We start from the raw sequence: 15,263 nt of genomic DNA, 5'->3' as shown, positions 1-15,263 counted from the left end.
GTTCAAAACTGCTGCAATTTCCAAATATGCCACACTTTTTAAGCTATATGTTTTACTCATGGGGACTGTTTTGATTTTTGTGCCAGCACCTATTTTCAGTCACAGTTTTCTTGAAACCGAGATCCCAGGACATTCAGGCTATGATCTAGATATTTCAGCCTCTGTTCTGGAACTCAGTGTGGATGACTCTGAGGCTGCTGAGTTTGTTTGCCTTCTGCATTCTACTAGAGATGCATGCCAGATGGTACATCTGCAAATTTCTGAGCAGACTTCAAAAGATCTGCAGTGCTGGCTACTGGATTGTGAATGAGACAGTGGCAGGTCCTTCTCCTTGCCAAACCCAGAGATGACTGTGTTCACGGATGCATCACTGATGAGTTTGGGAGACAATTTTGATGAGGTGGTGATCAGATGTCTCTGGCAGAAACTAAACTGCACACCAATGTGTTGGTGTTGAGGGTGATTCGCTTGGCTTTGAAGGCCTTCCTACACACCATCAAAGGAAGGCTAGTGCAAGTGTTCACCGACAACACCATGGCCATGTGGTACCGGAACGAGCAGGGTTAGGTGGGATCCTAGACCTGTGGCAGAAGCCCTTGCAGCTCTGGAAGTGGCTGGACCGCCAAGGGGTTTCTGTGGTGGTGAACCATCTGGCAGGATCTTTAAAAACCAGAGCAGATTAAGTCAGCTGCAGGCGTCTAGCAGATCACAAATATTAGCTTTGTAAGCTCATTATGTGACCCTTCTAGCCTCCCTGTTTGCAGAAATGCAGCACAGAACATTTTTATTCATTAAATTCAGATTGTTACTTAAGTACACAGACTTGCATCTCATTACATGAAAAATGTGTTGGTTTCAGGGACATGATCACGAGTCACGTGACAGATTGCAGGTAAATGTATAGCATGCGAGTCTCTAACACTGCAATCTCAAACTGATTGTTACAGGTATGCAGCATTTTCCTTCTCCACATACCCGTGCTAGGAGACAAACTAATATTGCAGGGAAGTAATTATCTTATATGTGGCATCTTGTTAGTTCTGTGAATGTGAAAGGGGAGACATCGAATGAGTCTTGTTTAATGTGTGAAGTTTAGGAGACATTTGGCAGACCGCATATTTTTTCTCTGTTTCTTCCATGCCAGGACTGCCCCAACCATGGCTTTAAGATGGGCATGAAGCTAGAGGCTGTGGACTTAATGGAACCACGGCTGATCTGCGTGGGCACGGTGCGACGCGTGGTACAGAGGCTCCTCCGCATCCATTTTGATGGCTGGGACTCCGAGTATGACCAATGGGTGGACTGTGAGTCACCCGACATCTACCCTGTGGGTTGGTGCGAGCTAACAGGATACCAGCTGCAGCCGCCTGTAGTACCTGGTGAGTGTTGTGGTAACTTAGTGGAGGTAGGTGAGACAGATTGCCAGAACTTTTAACCCTTTCCCTCAAAAATATGTAAATAACCTATCAATTCTGACCACAATTTTCAAATGGAGACACTGACCAAGCTAATTGGGGAAAAATAGCATTGACGAAGTTGGTGCTGGACCAATGCAAATAACATAATAAGTATGGATAGAGAAGAAAGTTAGTTTATCTTTAGAGGTTCGTAAAAAGACCTAATACATACTAATTATAATCCTAGATGATTATGAATAGTAGATGAGGCCCCCATGTCCATCCAGTATGGCCATTTCCTGTCGGCTAATTTTTTTCCTACCTCTGTCTTGGCAAATCTAATTTGCCAATTGTCCGTGAATAAAGCCCGAATGGTCTGCTCATTTGCAAAAATCAGGCTTTGAGGCTCATCCAGCCGGCACATTATCTATTCCAATGCAGCTATCTGAATCCAGGGGTCAACCACAGATTCATTCCAATGCAGCTATCTGAATTGCGATTCTCCTATTATCATGACCAGAGAATCTGGATTTCATTAAAGACTCGGAGGCTAACATTATGCATTATTCTTTTAATGCAACTTCAAGTACAGCCACTTAAAAGTTGCATCACAAAGCAAAGCTCTAGAATAAACAAGTGCAACTAGGCAACAGCAGTAAAGAGATCAGCCTCTTTTAAATGCAATGAGTAAGGTAAAAGTTCTTCCAGAGGTAGCGAAGTTCAAATCCAGGAACTGGTATCCTGCACGAAGGAAAGGTCCTTTGTATCGAGGAAAAACGTGTAATCGATAGTTGCTTGCAAGGGATCGCGGTGGTGAGCCAATTAAGATGAAAAATCTGAAAAAGACATAGTATTAGGAGGTTGTACTTTACGCCCAATGTAAGGGAAAGAAAAACAATGGTAATGTAAATTACACATAGTCAGGTGAAAATACAGTCAAAACTGAGTTATATTAAAATTAAAGCAAAACATAACATGAAACAGTTTTCATAGAAGGAAAAAAGAGTAACAAGGTCAAAGATTCCCTCCCGAGAGGGAGGGTTGGGATAATGTTAGCCTCCGAGTCTTTAATGAAATCCAGATTCTCTGGTCATGATAATAGGAGAATCGCAATTTCATTACAAGACTGGAGGCTACATTATGCATGTTGGTAGTCGAGGAGAACTGCATCAGACATGTGTTCGATAGGTTTACAGTAATGTTTTGCGAAGGTATAGGAGCTAGACCAGTCTGCTGCTTTGAGAATATCATCCAACTTACCTCCTTTCCAAAAAGATTGGCTAGCCATAGCCCCTCTTAGAGAATGAGCCTGAAACCTAAGGAGATCGATGCCTGCCAACTGCATAGCCAGTTTACCCACCTAGCTATAGATGAAGAAGAGTTTAACAAAGGATATGAGAAGTTGGTTTAACCCAGGAGTGCGATGAGGATCCATCCTTGAATCCTATTGTTTCATGCAGTCCACCACACAACTTTTTGCAGACGTCAAACCTAGGATAAAATATCATATTGACATGGTTTTAGTTCTCTTGATAATATCAAATCTTACATAGAAGGCGTCATAAGATCTGTTGGATATTTCCAAGGCTTTAACGTCTGAAACTCTACGACAGGAAATTAAGCAAAGAAGAGAAGCTAGTTTGATGGAGAGCCTCTTATTATCAAGTAAGATATTATCGGGTCAATTACAAAAAAAGATCAAGTAGTAGTTTAACGTCCCAAAGGGTATCCTATTTAGGTTTTGGAGGTCTTTTAAGTCTGATACTTTTCATAATTCTACAGATTATAGTGTTTTTTTCCAATAGTTCGACCACTTAAAGGGGAGTGACCCGCAGAGATGGAATATCTATAACAGTTAATAGATCTATAAGAAAGACCTCTATCAAATTGTTCGACAAGAAAATTGGCTGCATGCACGATAGGAGCCTCCACGGAATCCAAGTTCCTCTCCAGGCACCAACGAACCCATCTTTTCCAGATGCCATTATATCTGTAGTGTGTACCGGGGCCCCAAGATTCTTGGAGGAGAGAAGAAGCCTGCGCTGAAAGTCCAGAGATTTAATTGGCTCGCCTGACACTTTCCAGGCAAGAAGGTTCAAAGTCCCGTTCAGAAGAAGGGGATGATCCAAACTGTCTGTCTCTTAGGAGGCCTGGTGAGGCAGGAAGTAGAAAGGGTATTTCGTAAGTTAATTCCAAAGTCGTTGGAAACCAGGCTTGGGACGGCCAAAAAAGGAGTAACTAGGACTATTGAACGCTCTGTCCTCAACTTCTGAAGGACGCGTTGGATCATTTCAAAGGGGGGAAAGGCATATCCCCGAATGTCTTTCCAATGTTGGAGAAAGGCGTTCACTGCCAGAGCACCGGGGTCTGGCATCCAACTGAAGTAAGTGGGGAGTTGGGATGTGAGTCTGCTCGCGAAGAGGTCTACTTCCAGGTGTCCCCAGAACTAGTCTAGAATACGTTTAATTTCCAATCTGTGTGATCTACGAGGAATCTCGAGTTCCAGTCTGCAGAGACTTTCCTTAGGCCCGGAAGGTATTCTGCTCTTAGGGAAATTTGGTGTTCCAAGCAGAAGTTTCTTGGCTAGGTTGGAGAGGTCTGGTGACCTTGTGCCCCCTAGGCGATTTATATAAGCGACGGCTGACATGTTGTCCATCTTTAGGATGACTGACCTCCCCTGAAGAGATTGTTTGAAACTCATTAGGGCATAAAGCCCGGCGGTTAATTCCAGAAAGTTTGTGATGCAAACTCTCCAAATAGGACCATAAACCTCCCGTGTTCTAATCCTGAAGACAAGCACCCCAGCCATGAAGGCTGGCATCTGATTCCAGAACGTAATCCGGGTAAGTCCCAAAAATGGCTTTCCCGTTCCATGCATCCAAGTTCTCTAACCACCAAGTTAGTTCTGTCTTGGCTTCTGAATCTAAGTGGATTTGGTCTCTGTACCAAAGCCCGGAACAGAGGGCCCTGCCCTTTAGTCTTTGGAGGGCTCGATAATGTAGAGGGCCCAGAAAAATCGCTTGAATGGAAAATGAGGGGAGGCACAGAAGTCTGGATAGTTCCCTTAGGGTTAAAAGATCTAATTTGAGAACATGACGTATCTCTTTCCGAATTTTGGATATCTTCTTCACGGGAAGCAAAAGCATTGACTTCAGTGTCTAGCGTGAAGCCCAGGAATTCTAAGAACCTCGAGGGAATCATGATAGATTTCTTCCTGTTTATGACAAAACCTGTACTCTCTATTAGGTTCACGTGGTGTTCTAATCCTTCAGAATTTGAGAGTGGTCTTGGGACATAATAAGTATGTCGTCTAAATAGATTGAGATGGATGCCTCTTTCTCTCAGGACTGAGGTAATGGCCTTCATTACCTTGGTAAAGCACCAAGGGGCCGAAGAAAGACCAAAGGGGAGAGCTTGAAATTGGTAAAGATGGTGGTTCCAGGTAAATTGAAGAAGGGTTGCGACTCTTCCGCCATAGGAATCGTGAAGTAGGCGTCTTTTAGGTCTAGTTTCACTAACCAGTCTTTTTCTAACAGCATATCCCTGAGAAGATGGATACCCTCCATCTTGAAGTGATAGTAGGTGAGATACTTATTCAGTTCACTTAGGTTTATTACTGGTCTCCACCCTTTGTCCTTTTTCTTTACTACGAAAATGTTGCGCAAGAAAAATATGTGCTCCCAAGGAACTTCTACGATCGCGCCTTTCATTAATATTGAATTTACCTCCTCTGCCACAATAGATTGTGGGTCTAATGTCAGGTTGAAGGCTCTGGGGGTTAAAATCTGAATGGGTTTTTCAGTGAAATCTATTTTGAAGCCTTGAACGGTTTGCAAAACCCAAGGATCGTGTGTAATTTGTTTCCAAACATGTAGAATATGTTTTAGGCAACCCCCCCCCCCCCCCCCACACTCCGAGTTAAAAATGAAGGAGGAGGAGGAAGGTGACTTACTTGAGGTGTTGGAGGAGTTAGAGCCTCTGCTTCTAAAGCCTCTTGAGCGAGAAGATCGACCTCGTTGAGGGAAAAATTAGGTGTTAGCCTGGAATGGGCATCCAAAACCTTTGTCTTGGGAAGGGTCTCTGGTAGGGGCGGCCGGCAGAACAACCCCTTCTGCCAGCCCTGGCAAAAACACCTGAATTGAAGACTGCGCATGTTGGTTTGCGCTTTATCGAGGGCTGTAAAAGTTGCCACATACTTTCCCAGGCCTTTAATCATATCCTCGCCAAAAAGGAGGCCATTCGGATTGTTAGAAGAATCCTTCTCAGCCATATCGCAGAGCTTGGGGTCGATTTTGGACAACACAACTTTCCTTCTCTCTGTGTTAAGAGACGTTGGCGTTGCCGAGGAGGATCAAGGTCCATTGGCCCCATCCTCGCAAGAGGTCGATGTTGGGTTGCGACCCATCAATATAGCTTTCCTCTATTAGATCAATCATGCGGCACAATGGGCCGAACATATCAAGCAAGCGGTCTTGACAGCATTTGAGGGAGCGTTCCATACCTTTCCTAGGGTCCCTGCCCAATTTGAATAGGAACTTAATGAGTTTGGGGTCCAGGTTAGGTGTAAGACATTATTTATCCTGGATGACAGGACATGGGCATTCGGCCTTCATGATGTTTCTCGCCGCTCTTTCAAGGGGGTGTTTGACCCATCTTTTGGTAAACCTGACCACGTGTTGTTGTGGCCACCACTGTGAGCTCCTAGGATGATGTATGTTATCAGGGGAGAACATTTCCCCTCCGAGGGGGTCAAAAATAATCTCCTTGGAAGAGGCACGGAGTAACTCCTCTGAGCGGTCGAGGTCAATTGCATCATCCGTTTGGTCTAGGTCCAAGATGTATTCATCTAAGGGCTCTTTGGAATCATCGTTAGATAGGAGAGGATCCGTATTAGCACTCTGGTATTGTGAGCCGCTTACGGCATCCAAATGGAATGTGCTGTTATTGGCACGCAGTCTTGTTGGGGCGCGTAGACCTCCCGTATTATTTGAGGAGCTTGGACCTCCTTCAGTTGTTGAGGCGCGTGAACCTCCCAATACAAATGAGGTGATTGGACCTCCCATAGTGCTTTCATTATCTAAATTGTTGCTCTTTCTTATTTTTTTACCCCCATTCCTGATTATGTCAGCGGAATGCCCACTGAGGGGCGCAGATGGGTTGGTGGGGTCGGGAAGAGTTCTTTTCCCGGCAACAATCTTACTAATGGTCTCCCTCATGCAGGAATGTAATTTCTTGTGAATTATCTTCTTGATGAGCTCCTTATTGGATTTAGGAGCGGGAACCTGCTTATGAGAGTCGTCGGACTCGACATCAGACATGGTAATATGACGGTAATTGTCAATAATAGTTAGTTAGTTCATGGGAAGAAAGGGTTAGCCCAGGTCTCAAAGGTATTAATATATTTTTCAATATAATAGGTGTGCAGGAGAACAGTAAACAGAAATCGATCGATAAAGCCTAGAAAACTGTCAACTGCCGTAGCGATTAGCTGATGTGAAAAAGACGAGTTGCTGGGTATCCTAAGGAAGCCTGTCGAGCATAGCCGTGCTTCGGGTTATTTGTCGAGTGTCTTTCCTCTAATAGGAGCCATTCGATCACTTCCTGCTTTTTCCCCTTTATTTATTTATTTATTTTAATTTTATTTTGGTTCGTAAGCATAGAGAGTGCACTCATCTAATACGGGCAATGAGAGGGGGGCGCGACGCAGCCCGCAATCCTGGATACGCGTTGGGTTATGCGGAAGGGATCCAGAGTCGGGTCGGGAAATGAGGCGGAGCGGTTCGGGGAGCGGAGGTGCTCTGCATAAAGGTATTGACTCATTATGCTAGGCGATCACGGGGGTGTAACGCTATTAGTGTAGATAACGGGAATCAGTTAGATAACGTAAGCAGGTAAGAGTGGTAGGCAGTATTCCGATAAATAGTAAGAAAATGAGCATAAGAAAGGTGATATGGCAAAATAAATAATTCATGGTATAGAGCATAAGGAGAAAACAACTTATCTGTCTTAAAGCCACATTTAAAAGAGGCTGATCTCTGTACTGCTGTTGCCTAGTTGCACTTGTTTATTCTAGAGCTTTGCTTTGTGATGTAACTTTTAAGTGGCTGTACTTGAAGTTGCATGAAAAGAATAATGCATAATGTAGCCTCCGGTCTTGTAATGAAATCCAGGGGTCAACCACAGATGGTCTGTGGCAACATAATAGTTCTATGCTTCTAGCTTCTGCTGCCTAATTGCCCAATATTTTTTTCACTGTCACTCACTTGATTCTCCTCTCCTTATTTAATCTGCACTAGAACCTGTGTCACCCGAAAGAATGAAGGAGCCCCCGAAGAGGAAGAAGAAGCCGTTCGGGAAAAGGAGTGAGTGAACTCCTTGAATGCAAACTTCCCTTACCTGTACACTGCCCTTGTATCGTTCTCTCAACTCTCTTCCTGGCGTCCTCCTCCTCATCACTCCTTCAACTTCATCCTTTGCCTTTGTTCTTGCATACCATAAACATTTTTCTCTGACTCTTCAGTCCAAGTCTTAAACCTGTTTCTTTCCTTTACCCCTTTTAGCCCTCCTCTTATCCCACTTGTACATCTTTCTCCTCCTCTTTATCTACCTGCCCTGTAGCTGCTTTTTCTGGTCCCTTTTTTTTTTTGCTTCCATCACCCGTGTTTTATCATTTCATATTTAGACCTCCCTGGTATTCATTGATTGTATAAGACACACAATTGATGGATGGAATGCAGAACAAATCAAAACATTCACCCCCAGTCAAGAGATCGGAGTTAAATCCATCATTCTTTTGCTCACCATGCCACCCCAGTTTATTTTTTTTGTAAAAACCGTTTTTATTGCAGAACAATATAATAAGCAGCGTACATTCATAATATTCCTGCACCGCTATTGCCAGTGCCATATCTTACGTGGCCATTTAGGCAGTCGTACACAGCTTGTGAGCCCACATCCCAGAGGCCGGGCAGCGGTGGCAAGTGAATCATTGTACTGAACCATGTTTCAATCTGTACATTTGCCGCGAACATAGTAGGGTGTCTGCGTTCCGCTTTGAAGCTTCCTCCCCCCTTCCCCCCACCCCGTCACTTCCCCTCCCCAGTCCCTATCCCCCAGCCCCCTCCCTCTCCACCCTCCAGTGCCTACGACTGTGACTGTTCCCGGCCTTAATGTATAGTCTGGGGTACACCTCAGAGGTAAATAACCATTTACTGTGTTTGTGTGGTTGGAATGCTCCGGGGAGCAACATCAGGCTCAGAGGGCGCCTCATCCTCCTCCGCCACGCTGCTGCGCAGGGCCTGCACCAACCCCTCCCACGCTGTGGCCGCCGCCAGTGCCCTATCGTCAGCCCTACGAATCGCTAGTTGGTATCTAAGCGTGCTTTCACTCGCCGCCCATTTCTGTAGTTCCTTAATCCACCTCCCATGTGTGGGGCCCGCCTTCGACTTCCAGAGTCTCGTCACCTCTCTCTTTGCCAAGAGGAGGCCCATATCAATAAATTTACTTGTGGTCTTGTTCTTGGGTGTATGAGGAAACCAGTGCAGGACACAAACCGCCTTGGTGTATTGCAAGTCCCTGTCCGTCACCTCAGCCAGTGTTTCGCCCACTTCCCTCCAGTATTTGCGCAGGTGAGGGCAGTCCCATAACATATGTCCGAGCTCCGCTCCTACAACACCGCATCTAGGGCACGCCGCATCTGCCACCCCGAAATACTTCCCAAGTTTACCCGGTGTGAGGTAGGCCCTGTGGAGGATATAAAAGTGTATCAGCTGGAAGCGTGCGTTCCTGGTACTTTTCCTGGCCCTCCGCACTATACCCGCCCACGTGGTGTCAGGGATCTCAGTTTGTATATCCAGCTCCCATTTTGCCTTCAGCGCCGCCAGCGGCTGCAAAGTTTCGCGCAACATTCTGGAGTACAGACAAGTCACCGCTTTATAAGTGCCGGCAGACATCATGGTATACTGGCAAGCCGCGGATGTAGTAGGCTCCAGGAGCCCCTCTCCCCAGTGCGCCTGCATCGCTCCCTTCACCGCTGCGTGAATCAGGTAATCTCCCCTCGGAAGATCGAACCGCTCCTGCAGAATTTGATAAGGGATCAGCGCCCCCTCTTCGTATAAGTCGCCCAACATTTGGAGGCCCGCCTCCTCCCACACCTGCAATCCCGACCAGTCTCCACCGTGCGGGAGCGCCGTCACCATTCCCAGCGGAATCTCCGGCGCATACGGGCGTCGCACTCCCGCCCGACGCTGCGATCGATTCCAGCAATGCCGGAACGTCTGCTCCTCCAGGGATAAGTCTCCAACAACCAGCCTCTGCTGTAGCGTAATATACGCCAGCACATGGCGAGGGGTGCCTCCCTCCCTGTCCTGCTCCGGCCCCCGATACACCCGTGCCACTACTCTTGTGTAAAGATCTGTAGCTGCGCTGCCAGATAGTAAAACTCAAAGTCAGGCACCGCCAGGCCCCCCTCATCTTTTGGCCGGGTCAGAGTCGCCATCGCAACTCTGCGCCGTCCCGTGCCCCATAGGAACGAGACTAATAACGATCGCAACTGTCGGAAAATAGAGCCCGGTATCCACACCGGTAGCGTGCGGAAATAATACAGGAGACGTGGCAACGCTATCATTTTCAGTAACGAGATTCGCCCCGTTACCGAGAGCGGGAGTGTGGTCCAGAAGGCCATGCTACCCTTCAGTGCTCGTATACAGCGCCCCACGTTGCCCTCCAGCATATCTGCGGCGGAAAGGTATATATGTACTCCGAGGTATTTAAGGCAACCAGGCTCCCAATTGAGCAGTGGTCGGACCGCCGGTCGCGGTTCGCCCTGGCACAACGGGAACAAACAGGTCTTGGACCAGTTCACCCGTAGTCCAGAGAACCTGCCAAACCGCGCAAGAAGCCTCTCCGCTCCATCCAGCGCCCCCGCCGCATTTTCCAAGAACAGGAGCAGATCATCTGCGTATAATGAGATGAGTTGCGGGGCCCCTCTGTAGACCAACCCCCTGTAGTAACGGCCTGTTCTAACCTCCGCCGCGAGGGGCTCTATTGCCAGCGCAAACAAAAGCGTGGAAAGCGAGCACCCCTGCCTGGTGCCCCGGCCCACGCGGTACTGACGCGACAACAGAGATCCCACCCGCACCCTTGCCACCGCTGAGGCGTACAGGACCTTCGTCCAACCGATGTATCCGTCCCTGAGGCCGAAACGCTTCATGGCTTTGTACAGGTAACCCCACTCCAGGCTATCGAAAGCCTTCTCTATATCTACGGATAAGACGAGTGGCGTTCGTGCGTCCTCCTGCGGGTCCCCCAGCAAACGGATAAGTCGTCGGATGTTGGCAGTGGTGCTCCTCGCGGGAATGAACTCCGACTGGTCACTATGAACCAGTCTCGGCATGTGTCGCAGCAGCCTGGTCGCCAGTATGGTGCTCAGGATTTTATAATCCGTCGTCGGCATCGACAGCGGCCTATAAGAAGCGGGATCCGTTCCCTCCCTTCCCGGCTTCAGCAGTGGGATCATCAGGGCCTCGCACATGGATTGTGGCAGTCTACCCCTTGTCTTGGCCTCCCTATACACCACCTGGAGCCTTGGGGGCCAGTTGGTCCAAATATCTACCATAAAATTCTATGGGCAAGCCGTCCAGGCCCGGGGTTTTATTCCGCGCCATTCGGTTCACTGCCCCCCTGATTTCCGCAAGGTCTATATCTCCGCCTAAGGCCTCCGCGTCTTCCCGGTCGAGTCGCGGCAGTTGTAGCCCCTCTAGAAAGCCGTCAATGTCCTCCTCCAGTCCCTCCAGCGCGCTTTTGTAGAGCGTCCCATAGTACGAGCAGAAACTATCCAATATGTCCATCTGAGCTGTGACCACTCCGCCTCCCCCCCTTTCTAGGGCCAAGATCGGTTGGTTACGTTTGGCGGGATTGGCCAGCCAAGCCAGCAGCGTTCCCGCTTTGTCCCCCTCCGCGTGTGCCCTCACCATATAATTCTTGTAGTCGAAGCTGCGGAGCCTCTCCACTTCAACCGCCACCGCCTCTCTAGCCTTACTCACCGCCTCCTGGAGCTCGGGGTGACCAGGCCGCGCCACCTCAACCGCCCTCAACTTCCCCTCTGCCTTGTCCAAGTCCTCCAACAGAGTCCTCCGCACCCCGGCATGTTTCCCTATGCAATGTCCTCTAACAACTATCTTGAAAGCGTCCCACTCCATCGCTCTGGACGCCGTGGACCCGCTATTCTCGTTAAAGTATTGGGTAATCTTTTCACCGAGTGCCACCCGGTATGGTAGGTCGTCTAGTGTATCAGGCCTTAGCTGCCACGTTGGGACCCTCGAGATCTCAGTCATCCTGTCCAACGTCAGCAGCAAGGGATTATGGTCGGAAAGTGTTCGGTTTAAGTACTCTGTGTGCGCGACTGACTGTAGCACGGTCGGGGAGCCCAAAAAAGCGTCCAGCCTAACATGGAGGTCATGCAGTGATGAGTAATATGAATAGTCCCTCGTTGTTGGGTGCTGAGCCCTCCAAGCATCCTCCAGGCCCCACCTCCCCTGCCATTCGAGCCTACGCTTCGCTAGCCGGTGTACCGGGGACGCCTCCAGAGGCGGGTGGGACCTATCAAGTGCAGGGTCTGCTATTGAATTAAAGTCCCCTCCCAGCAGGATAGGACCCGTCAAATAACCGGCCAGCACTCCAGAAAGTTTTGTGAAGTACGGCCCTTGATCCATATTAGGTGCATATACGCTACATAGCACTATGTATGCCACCCCAGTTTAGACCTGGCCATATGCAAATCAGTCTTGACCCTGTGCCTCATGGGAACAGTCCAGCCCGAACTGCCATTCCAGGTCCTCCCTGGACCGGAAACAAGCATCCTAGGACCGGTTTCGGGGTTTCACCCCTCTTCAGCCAGGATAGCTTGATTCCAGTGGCACAGTGAGCCCAGGACCCACGTCTGGACATACCTGGCGCACTTAGGGCGAGAAAGCAAAAGACTCACAATTGTTGTTTTTGCATTCATTGATTGTATTACAGTTCTCAAATTTTCCAGGTCCATGTATGAGTAGCTCATCCAGCCCAGGTTTTTTTCTTTTAAATTGAGCGCTTGTAGTCCAGAATATCCCAATTGTAAAACACTTGCAGAATCAAAATCCAAAGAAGAAATCTGAACTGAATTAGTCAGTCATGGATATGGGAAACTTGAGAGTTCTGCCTCTTTACAGCCCTTTCCAGTAGACCCCTCTTTGTATGGTTGCTCCGTCGTCTTTACCACCTCTCCAGCTCGTTACACAGCCCTCCTTGGTGTTTGTGTCTTGCTTTGTTCTCCATGGCCCACACTTCGCCTCTCTCTGCCCTTTTTTGGTTTTGGCCTCTTCTCTTTTTTTGCTCTTCAATCCTCCCAAGTAGCCCTTTTCTCCTCATCCTGCTGACGGGGTTCACTTATTTTACACCAGGCATTTTCTTTGCCCTGTCCCTTCCTCTGGTAGTCCTGTCCTCTGAGCTCCTTTTCGTGGACAAAATTTGTGTTTATATAATAAGCAGCACTTGACAATTCCTTGCCCTAGTTGGAATGCATGGTGGTGGAAGATAGGAGAAGAGGAGCAGGTCTTGAGGCTGTCCAACTGATCTGTGTGAGTTTTGTCATTTCTTGTAGGTTTTCCCTGCATGTGTGTTTTGTGGGGGTCTGCAGCCGAGTTAAGTTTTTGCCAGTCCATCTAACCCTTGTGTGAATGGTTATAGTAGTAGTCTGCTGTGACATTTCCCTGTTGTACACACCAAATTCCCCACATGGCTTCAGTGTGCGACTCTGGCCCTGTTGAGCGTTTTCAGATATACTTTATGGTGTTTCCCCAGTGTCGATGCTTCTGGACTTTGTTCTGTCTGATGGTCAACACTAGAGCCTAGGCTCTACTCTTTAGGGAGTGTGCCCAGCTCATACACACACACCAAAGTGAAGGTTAGCTACCTCCTCCTCATGCATGCTGTGGAGAAACTATTGGCTGGTGGCAGCTGTTTACTAGTTAAGTGGTGTAGGCCTTTAACCTATGCCCAGAGTAGGCTTCTGAGCTTTATTTACTCCCTATGTAAAATCCTGAGTGCTCAATAAATGAGGGGGCAACTTCCTTCTTGTGGTCTAGCAGGCTACATACATGTGTGGTGTGTGAGTAGAACCAGAGACCATTTGTAGGGTGAATGGTGTTCACAAAGGGCACAATATGCATGCCTGCACTCCAGATAGGAGGAGAGAGTTCCCCTTCGCCTCAGATCTTCTGGAGATGTCTTGTTGACTGTTGCCACTCATGATTCCAGACCCATTCTCTAGCCATGTTTGGAGTGACTGTGTTTCAATTTGCGGTTGATCTTTGTCCCTAAATTCAACTTTCCGTTTTCAAACTGTAGGACTTAGTTACCTGGGTGTAAGTGACAAGTAGAGAATTCTCTGCAACCAGCCAGGTCTGATACAGTCCTGTGAAGTCTTTTGCTTTTTGTGCTCAAGTGGGAGAATGTTTTGGGTGCTTTTCCTTTTCATTTCAACTTTTCAAATCCAAACTGGTTCCCCCTTTGACTGTGCTCAGTGCTCCTGAACTCCTGACTATCAAATCCCCAATCCCTTAATACCCCATTCACTGAGAGGCAAGTGTTAGAGAAATAGCCTTGGCCGCGTCAAATTATATCTGAGACATTAAAGGGGATCCTTGTTCAAGTTGTAAGTTTATGCCTATTGCTTTTTGGAATGTTTTTGCTTAACCTTGGCCACACAGGCACAGTCACAAAAAAATCAGAGTACAGTGCATATATATATTATCGATAACTTGATTTTGTATATTCCCCAACCTGGCACTTCTGTCCTGCTGATTCGAGCAATAAAGTTTCCTCTTCCCTGGAATATCATAGCAAGAAAGTTCCTCCATAGTCTCAGGCTTATTCCCAGCCTTTGTATCAGACAGCCACCCAGAAAGGTATTGTCTTCTGCAAGTATCCACTTGACACTTGTGTGCTCTTTGAAGTCCAGAAGAAATACTTTTTTCCTGCCCTAGAGAGACAGAATTTATTCCAATTTAAGGGCGGGAAGCTATATTTAATCCAAGTTGAAAGTTTGAGGAGAAATATCTGTCTTTTTCAGTCTCTTCTTGGGCTATCCCAGGGAGACAGTGGCAGATTGTCAGAACTGGTCAAGGTGTGGAATTTATCTCTTCAAACAGCTTTATTATGTATGGATAAAGAATATGCTCTGTAATAGATATTCAAACTCATGAATAATGACACTCAATACAGTAAACTACCTGATAAAGAATAATAAAATCAACTCTTATGAAAAAATAAATAAAATCAGTAGCATTGGACTATTGTTTTCAAGTGAAAGTGGAAAGCAAGGGAGAAAAGGCGGCTAACACTTTGCTACACCCTAAAGAATTTAAGGAAACAGCTTAGTATATGAATGAATTTTGTATTTCCAGAGAGCCACCTTCAGCAATTGGGAAATACACAGCACCAGATTAAATTCATTAGGAAACTATTTAAAAATAAGTTCAGAGTTTTGGTAGTTTCCTCGATAAATGGAGGTGCGTGAATGAAATTTGATAGAAAGATAGGCAGCAGAGCGAGACTATAGCATATTTCTTTTAACATTTCAATTTATGGAACAAGCACTTACACTTTTACTATGACTGTGGAAGTGTTGATTCCAGACCGTGCACGAGCCACTGTTCTCTGGTTCTTCGGAGCGGGAAAAACGGGAAAGGAAAGAGCCGAGGATAGAAACGGAGAGCTTACAGTATCCAAGAGAACGGGGCAGACTATCTTGTCCAATGTAGATAACGACACCTACAAGTAAAGTACCTTATTGTGCACATTGGCATGCAGTGTCCCTAGTGAACAGCA

General features: G+C 47.1%; 1 protein-coding gene across 1 annotated transcript in view; it reads left to right on the top strand.

Moving 5' to 3' along the window:
• The window catches only part of L3MBTL2 (L3MBTL histone methyl-lysine binding protein 2), a 344,052-nt gene that overhangs the window by 279,122 nt on the left and 49,667 nt on the right, over positions 1-15,263 (top strand). The window contains exons 14-15 of the mRNA XM_085601042.1: positions 1,145-1,379; positions 7,694-7,759. Coding sequence (XP_085457168.1) covers positions 1,145-1,379; positions 7,694-7,759 — 301 coding nt within the window. The remainder of the gene's footprint in view (positions 1-1,144; positions 1,380-7,693; positions 7,760-15,263) is intronic.

Source organism: Triturus cristatus, chromosome 4_2, assembly GCF_964204655.1.
Source record: "Triturus cristatus chromosome 4_2, aTriCri1.1, whole genome shotgun sequence".
Lineage (NCBI taxonomy): Eukaryota > Metazoa > Chordata > Amphibia > Caudata > Salamandridae > Triturus > Triturus cristatus.
Note: the sequence above shows the minus strand (reverse complement) of the source record. Positions and strands in the feature narration are given on the sequence as shown.